The sequence below is a fragment of the Strongylocentrotus purpuratus genome, unplaced genomic scaffold (genome assembly GCF_000002235.5).
Source record: "Strongylocentrotus purpuratus isolate Spur 01 unplaced genomic scaffold, Spur_5.0 spur5_contig_838, whole genome shotgun sequence".
NCBI lineage: Eukaryota > Metazoa > Echinodermata > Echinoidea > Camarodonta > Strongylocentrotidae > Strongylocentrotus > Strongylocentrotus purpuratus.
In genome coordinates, this window is record NW_022145544.1 from 267,967 (window position 1) to 276,642 (window position 8,676).

General features: G+C 42.4%; 2 protein-coding genes across 2 annotated transcripts; one reads left to right on the plus strand and one right to left on the minus strand.

The window, feature by feature from the left end:
- The first annotated feature begins 258 nt into the window (after window positions 1–258).
- On the plus strand, window positions 259–1,203 carry LOC105440278 (putative nuclease HARBI1). Its single transcript, XM_011670246.2, has one exon. The coding sequence runs from the start codon at window positions 259–261 to the stop codon at window positions 1,201–1,203; it is 945 nt and encodes a 314-aa protein (XP_011668548.2).
- Window positions 1,204–2,709: 1,506 nt separating this feature from the next.
- On the minus strand, window positions 2,710–4,052 carry LOC115924438. The gene is made up of 2 exons (XM_030986525.1): window positions 3,771–4,052; window positions 2,710–3,651 (listed from the first exon to the last, which is right to left on the minus strand). The coding sequence occupies exons 1-2, from the start codon at window positions 4,050–4,052 to the stop codon at window positions 2,710–2,712; spliced, it is 1,224 nt and encodes a 407-aa protein (XP_030842385.1).
- Window positions 4,053–8,676: the final 4,624 nt, after the last annotated feature.

The following is an 8,676-nucleotide window of genomic DNA, read 5'->3' on the forward strand; positions in this document are numbered from 1 at the left end:
GCGTGAGACTGCCAAAAGAGTAATTAAAAAGAAGAAGAGAAGCATCTGGGTCCGAAAATGGCTGCAGAGAAGACCGAACCTGGGCCAGTACGCACGTCTGATGAATGAACTGAAGGAAGAAGATACGAAGGGCTTCCGAAACTTCCTTCGGATGGACTACGACCTGTACCAAGAAATCCTGAGACGCATAGAGGGCAGAATCACCAACCCGAAGGCCTCAGGTACAGAAAGCCTCTATCACCTGGCATAAAGTTGGCAATGACCCTACGTTACCTAGCCTCAGGCGACAGCTACCACTCCCTGATGTACGGCTTCAGGGTGGCACACAACACAATCTCGAAGGTCATACGTCAGGTCTGCGCAGCCATCGTTGCTGAATTTTCCGAGGAGCTCATCCCCTGCCCTACGACCCCAAACGAATGGAAGAAGATAGCCGAACACTTCTCTAACCGATGGCAGTTGCACAATTGTCTCGGTGCCCTGGATGGCAAACATATTGCTATGAAGTGCCCTAGTGGGGGTGGATCAATGTACTACAATTACAAAGGGTTCCATTCTATTATCCTTATGGCCCTGGTGGACGGTGACTACAAGTTCTCGTGGGTTGAAGTAGGCAGCAATGGTTCCGCGGGAGATGCCCAAGTGTTCAACAACAGCGAACTGAAAGAAGCCATCGAGAAGGGAGTCATCGGAATACCTCCCCCTGAGCCGCTACCACATGATGACCAACCGATGCCTTACTTCATTGCTGCAGACGACGCCTTCGCCTTAAGGACCTGGCTAATGAAACCCTTCTCGAAGAGGAACATGGATAATTCAGAGAGAATCTTCAACTACAGGCTGTCGAGGGGTCGTCGGATTGTCGAAAACGCTTTCGGCATTCTAGCACATCGCTTCCGCTGTCTACTGACCACGATGCAACAGGACCCGAACACAGTGACGTCCATTGTGCTGTCGTGCATCTGTTTACATAACCTTCTGAGACTTCGGAAGAGGAAGGAGCACACGACCGTCGCGGATCAAGAGGACGCCAATCACAACATCATCCCAGGAGAGTGGCGCAAGGACAACCCTCTCTTGGACGGGATATCAGACCTTGGACGCAACTCCACCACAAACGCCGCAAAGAAACAGAGGGAATATTTCCGTGCTTACTACAACTCGGAAGTGGGCTCAGTGCCGTGGCAAAATGACATGATTTAAACATAACAGTGAACTCTGAGTCTGAACTGAAAATGAAACATGAACAGTAGGCATTTTTTATATTTATGTTCATGTAGTATGTAATATGTTTGATAAAATGATGATATCTTTATTATTGTAATACAATAAAATGTGTTGTTACCTTAAAATTGAGCACACATACTAATAGGCAGCACCAACGACCAAAGCATATTTTGCAAACAAATTCTCAAAACTCTCTGACAAGTTTATGAGAAAATGACGTTCCAAGTCCGAAAACACGCTTTTTTCGACGGAAACGGCCGCCATTTTGTGAAAAATGCGATAATCCACACACAAAAAATTGGGGCCTCTTGAATTATTTTTTTGTATTTTACAGCAAAATTCCAAAAAGATTCGACCGTAAACTTTAAAGATAATATTTAAGATACCAAAAGTTGACGACGACGGACGAAGGACAACTCAGCATTTCAAAAGCTCCGCTGCCTTTTGGCATAGCGCAGCTAAAAAAAAGTTAACAATATTATCTCCACAAAAAACTTTAACTTTTACTATGAACATAATAAGTTAATGCTCTGATAAAAATATGAAAGGTTTCAGTGAAGGTTTTACTGTTTATTACTGTTCATGTGAATTTTCAACTTGTTATAAAACATTTGTTAACTTGTATCTTTTTACCTTAAAATGATCAACACAACAACTGTTTTCATTTGAATAAAACATGATATTTATTCAAAATTTCAATACAAATCATTTTTGTTTTTTTACTTTTTTGGTAACTTGTATCTTTTTACCTTAAAATGATCAACACAACAACTGTTTTCATTTGAATAAAACATGATATTTATTCAAAATTTCAATACAAATCATTTTTGTTTTTTTACTTTTTTGGTAACTTGTATCTTTTTACCTTAAAATGATCAACACAACAACTGTTTTCATTTGAATAAAACTTGTTATCTATTAAAAATTTCAATACAAACCATTTGGTTTCTGTAACTTTTTTGGTTAACTTGTATCTTTTTACCTTAAAATGATCAACACAACAACTGTTTTCATTTGAATAAAACATGTTATCTATTCAAAATTTCAATACAAACCATTTGGTTTTTGTAACTTTTCTGGTTAACTTGTATCTTTTTTACCTTAAAATGATCAACACAACAACTGTTTTCATATGAATAAAGCATGTTATCTATTAAAAAATTCAATACAAACCATTTGGTTTCTGTAACAATTCTGGTTAACTTGTATCTTTTTACCTCAAAATGATCAACACAACAACTGTTTTCATTTGAATAAAACTTGTTATCTATTAAAAATTTCAATACAAACCATTTGGTTTCTGTAACATTTCTGGTTAACTTTTATCTTTTTACCTTAAAATGATAAACACAACAACTGTTTTCATTTGAATAAAACGTTTTATATATTGAAAATCACATATTATTCAAAATTTCAATACAAACATAATCACAAGATGAAAAAATATAATAAGGATCAGAGTTCAATAGTGTTCATCACTGTTCACAGTGTTGACAGTTCCGTGCTCTGCAGGTCGGATTCATTATGTTGACGAACAACAGGAACAGGAGTTGTAGTAGGAAAAGGTGAACCAAATGTTATGTCACTTACATTTGGCAGCAAGCTGCTACTGATGTTCATTGGCGTGCTCGCTGGTCGTTGGGGTTGAGTTGCATGTGATATGTTCTGCCCAGCTGTAGGTCCCATGGTGTCCCAGGAGCTGCTCGCGCTTGGTCTCTCTGTTATGGGGTGGAACCACGTCTGTTGACCCTGGTTCTGCTGCTGGTTCTGCTGTCCCTGATGTCCCTGACGTCCCCCATGGTACGACAAGGGAGGTATCGTGGCGCTGTACGTCCCCTGCTGGTCCTGCTGCATGCTTAAGGGCGGCGGCGGGATAGGCATCGGCACCACGAACGGAAGAGGCCGCTGCTGCTCCTGCTGCGCGATAGGAACCGAAAGGGGTGGAAGCTGCTTGGACTCATCGACGAACCCCAGGACCAGGTCCAGACTATGGCGGTAGAATCTCGGGAGTAGGCGTGGGTCAATATCAGCTGCCATGGCACCGATCCACGAACCCCAGGCAGCTGTGGCAGACGTCTGTTCGCGCTCCAGAAGACCTGAGATCTGGCTCTGAATCGCGTTGGCTCGCTCATGTTGGCTCTGCATGGTGCTGACAAGTTCGATGGCCTCTGCGTCGGGTTCCACTGGACGCTGGATGCGGGTGGAGGACTTGGCTGAGGACTTGGCAGAGAGTTTCCTGCCCCCAAGGACGTTCGTCTTCCCCTTGGTCTGGGAATGCTGCGAAGAAGGCTGCGAAGAGTCGATGGGAGGCGTCTGAATCGGCTCAGCGGGTTCGAGGTCATCCAGCTCGACGTCCATCTCAGACTCGGAGGAGCTGGATCGTCTGCCAGACACCGAGGAAGCGGAGGCGAGCTGACTCTTCAACTGCAGATACAAAGGTAAGAATGACATAAATATATTAGTACATTTATGACAGCACATTGTATATATTATACGGTTGAACATGAAATCAGCAGAGCAGAGCAATAACAATTTGTACTTACACTGAATGCCGTGGTTCCCTTCATGCGCGAAATGTGAGTCGCCAGGAAGCCGAAGTTCGACATCAAGAAGGTGTCCCTCTCTGTCAAATCTTTGTGGGCCGAGCCGCTCTTCTTGTCGGATATCTTCCCAACCTTGGTACGTACGCTCTCGTACCAGACCTTCAGTAAAGCCCCCGACTCCACACCCAGATCCTCCGCCTTCTCCTGCCACAAACGATTCTTTTTCCCGCTGTCCTTGTACTCCTTCATCCCCTTGCTGTAGAGGAAGGCATGGCGACGCATCTACTCGGCCATCTCCAACTCTTTTTCCTCACTGAGGACTAGTGGCTTCTTCTTCATGCGTTTTTTAGGTGCATCAGCCTGAGACCTCTGGGGAGACCTCGTAGGAGACCCAGACCTCGTAGATTCGACGTCATCTTCCACGTCAGACTCGATTGGTTCTGGCTCTGGCTTCTTTTTTGTGGGCTTCTTGGCAACCACTTTGACGGCGAGCTTCTTCCTGGGAGGCATCTTTTTTATTTCTCTTCTAGCAAATTGCAGATACTTGTTGTCACTTGAAAAGTCAGAGCAGAATGATTTAATGCATGAAAATACCCAGCTTAAATATACCCACCACGGGCGGTCCGGGATGGCCCGGGCGGTCCGTGATGATCCGGGGCTCTGCCGGGGCGATCCGTGTTGGCACCGGGGCGTTCCGGGATGATCCGTGTTGGCACCGGGATGGTCCGGTGTCATCCGTGTTGGCACCGTGTTGGCACCGGGGTGGTCCGGGACGTTCCGGGATGATCCGTGTTGGCACCGGGATGGTCCGGTGTCATCCGTGTTGGCACCGTGTTGGCACCGGGGTGGTCCGGGACGGTCCGTGGCGGCTCCGTGCTGGGTCTGGAATGATCTGTACTGCTGCCGGGGCTATGCCCGGACGGTCCGGGGCGGTCCGTAGTGGTACCGTGTTGGGTCCGGGGAGACGGTCGGCGGTTGCGATTTTTTGAACAAAACATCCCGGACCATCCCGGATCACCCCTGACCATGGTCCGGGATGGTCCGGAGTGGTCCGTGCTCGTCCGTGCTGGTCCGGCTTTATATGGGACTGGGGCTTAAGCGACTTTGGATGAAGATTATGTTAGTTAAATCTGTTCAGATGATTGGCATACTATAAGGTTAAGGAAAAAGGCGCCGTCGCACAGCCAAAGTTTTATTTCAGCAATTTTCAACAATTTCATAAACACGCTTAATACTTTTTTTCTCTCTCCCCTCTCTCTTTTTTCTCTTCACATCCTCTCACCCCTCCCTTTACCCCCGGATTTCTCTCTCTCTCTCTCTCTCTCTCTTCCTCTCTCTTTGCTCTGTATTTAATTTTCCTTTCTTTTGTTATGTTTATTAAATGTAGCTCCGTTTAATTTAATCAAAGATGCATCGTCAGTGGTTAAAAATGTTTTTAAAAGAAGATTCTCTCTCTATGTCTCCCTGTTTCTTCTTTTTAACCTGTGTTCATTCCTGTTGCTCGCTCGTCGCTCTTGAAGTTGCGTCGAACGCCAAGTATGCATCATTGGAATTTCAACGTCTTCACCACTTCCCCCATAGGAGACCTGGAGAAACAGAACAATGTGACACGAGGGATGCGCTCAATATGTCTAATTTGTAAGTGTTCGCTGGGCTGCATCAACCCATTAGTCTGCCTCGCTTAACACCTTCATCTCCCCCCCCCCCCCCTCGCTTGTTTGAATTCAGCCACTTTGAAAACTACAGACTGTGACAAAGCATGTTCTTCTCCACATAATCACTCTCTAGCGTCCAGACGTCATCCATCTCGGTGTTAAGAAGAAGCATGGCTTTTCCATGTTTGTCGCTTAGCATTATGATAGTGAAAAAATAAGGGGGGATTACAAGAAGTCAAGAGAGTGGTTATATAGTTAGGTTAAAATATGAATAATAACACAAGTTACTGATGTTAGAAATACTCTAGTAATATTCTCCGGTAGATAGTTGTTACTTTTTTAATTTAGTTGGAAAGTGAGAAGAAATCATAACGTGTCAAATGCAGATGTTAACACAAGTTCTGTTTAAACCACATCGCTCTGATATAAGAAAGATGAAAGAAATACATTGTAAAACGTCAGCAGTAGGACGTTAAGCTCTATTTTACAAAATTAGAACACAAAATGACAGCTGAGAGGAGTTTTTGCAGAGGGCAATACATTCATCACTTCAGGTTATTGTCGACAGACAATGTCCTCTAGAAGGTAGGATAATTCAAAAAGCGAGAATGTTTCACATGCTTGCCTCGAGACCCCGTAAATAAGAGGTCGGTGAACTGAAAGGTTGAACAAAAGATGTAGATGTCTATCAAAGACGTTTTGTATGAAGCGCAAAGTACAGGCATCTTAAAAGCGTAACCCGCATTCTTGCGTTCGGCTAACATCCTTTTCTCTCGTCTGTCATGTAAATTTATAGACATTGTGACACTGATAAATAACCATCGACTGTCAATTACCCTGAATACTACATTCTTGACGCACTCTTGTCGCATGAATATATGTATCTATGTATATAGTAAAAGGGCTACTGTGCACCTTGATTTTGTATTTTGTAGTTCGGATGCTGTTATCAAAGTCTGATAAGAGAGAGAGGTAGAGGAATCGATTTCCAAAGTGTCATCCGTTTTGCATCTGTCCTCATTAGCTAAGTGATACGGGAAAAGGGGTATTTTATGAACTAATGCTTCGGGGAAAATAACACAAATACCTGTCAAGGTGAGCTATAAGATTCATTCCCTCTTTTCTTTATCATAATATTTCCCTTTGATTTGAATCGTGAATGGGCGGCAGAATTGGGGCACATCCCCTTACCCATCCAGAAAAAAGAAGGTAGAAAGTAGAATCTCAGCCAATTTATTGTGCCAAAGGATGAATCTGTCTTGAAGAATGGCAAAACGCTGAAACTCTAAGTAATGACAGTTGCCTTTTCTTATAAATATTACCCTCATGCAAATCAAACTTCTATAGCACCTTTTTCTCAGAGAGATGGGCAAAGGTGATGCCATCGTGGATTAAAAATATTTTTGATAAACTGTTTGTATGAAACACCTGTACTACTGCCTAACTTTTAGAAGGAAAAAGACGTTCTAATGGTTTGTGTCTTGCACCAGAGTAAATCTTTAGAATGAACAGGAATCCGAAATCAAACAAGCGCGCACGCGCGAAAAAATAACGGATGTGATTGGATGTCATTACCAAGAGTTTTGTCGTCTACTTTCCGGCAGCCAGCACTTTATTTTGCGCCCGCTTTTTTAGGCTTTCTGTTAATTCTCTCGATTTACTCCGATGATTTCAAAACGAATGGCTTTAATACGTCTGTTTTCGTTGCTATTTTTCGATTTTATAGTATCAATCATATCCTTGCCTAACTTTTACAAGACTCCTCATCCTCATACACATTTTGATGCCAAGTCTCCTCTTATCTTTATTCCTAAAATATAGAGTTTCTCTCAGACTGAAGCTCCCATATCTTTGTATCTTTCCTTTCTCCTAATTTGCCGCTTGAATGTGAACCCTCTCTTTCTATCTCTCTCTCTCTCGCTCTCTCTATCTATCTTTCGCTCTCTCTCTCTCTCTCTCTCTGTCTCTTGAAAGCATCCGACTTTTGTTTTTTCTCCAATTTCCTAATTCCTATATGACACTGTGTTATTGTGTAGTGTTGTATTGTGTTGGTCCAATTCACTCACAATAAAAGCCGGTAAAAGCCGGCCCCACAGAAGAAACGACCAGCCGGGATTAATATAGTAATAGATACGCTGTTTGACCTGCCCATTGTGTTATAAGAGGAATACAGCTGAAAGAGTCTATGCATCTTATTATACCCCTCACAGGAATGATAACATACAAGAGAATATATGAACTGTGTTATGTTATGACATCAAGGGTAATGACAACAAACACCACAAAGTGTTTAGAAATCCATGAAATGAGGCTACCTTTTGATGGGAAATATCTTGTTTGGTCGTCATGCGACCTTTCATATATTCAAATATTTTGTTCTATATGTATTAACGGTAAAACGTTTTGTCTCATGGCTTTATAAATAGGGTATGTGTTAATGAAAGGCATGTAAAAACGTGTACCATATCTAGCCCGATAGATGATTGCCAAACCAGGTGAAAACCCCAACCGAAAATAACCAAACTACGAAATAAATGTCATATTTTGCCCTCTGTATTAGTTGATTATATATGGGTGAACGGGAAATATGTCAACGTACTTGTTAAGTGAGATGTTCATATACACAATAGTAAAGGTATGGGTTTAAATTAAGAGCTTTTACAAAATAAGATTACTTTACTTACGATTATGAAATTATTATTATCAAAATATGAAGTGTTGATGACGCACTTCTCTACAATTATCCATGAAGATATTTCTTTTCTTGGAAGTGCTCTTTTCAGCACTCTCAAGAGAAACCTGTCAACGCCCTTGCATGCCATTCTTCTAAAATTCCTTTTTTTTGCCATTGCCCTTTTCTCATGTACGGTTGTTTCTCAGCTGCCTAAAGTGCTTTGCAATCTCAAAGAGTATAAAAACAGAGAAGGATAAGCAGACAATTATCTGCCAACAAGAGATATTCTTCATCCCCTCACCTTATTCATGATATTACTCATTTCTCTTTACTCTGTATATCTGTTCTCACCCCCCCCCGTTTTCTGTGTGTTCTCTTCCATGTTTAACCTGTACTTGACGACGGATCTGGCAAAACAGGTATCATCAAACTGTAGAAATGTCCACATGCCATATTTAGATGAGCATTTAGAACCAATAGGTTATAGAGACACTCGTAAATTTTCATTGATTATACCATCTCGATCCATCAGCCTTTGATTTTGACGAAGATGAGACACTCAAAATTAGTCAGCCGG

What these genes read in the sequence shown, in the direction of transcription:
- LOC105440278 (XM_011670246.2), top strand. Translation starts at nt 259, where the DNA reads ATGACCCTACGTTACCTAGCCTCAGGCGACAGCTACCACTCCCTGATG.
- LOC115924438 (XM_030986525.1), bottom strand. Translation starts at nt 4,052, where the DNA reads ATGCGTCGCCATGCCTTCCTCTACAGCAAGGGGATGAAGGAGTACAAG. An exon ending in AGGGAACCACGGCATTCAGT is followed by an intron (nt 3,652 to 3,770) that starts GTAAGTACAAAT and finishes TTGTATCTGCAG; the next exon opens with TTGAAGAGTCAGCTCGCCTC.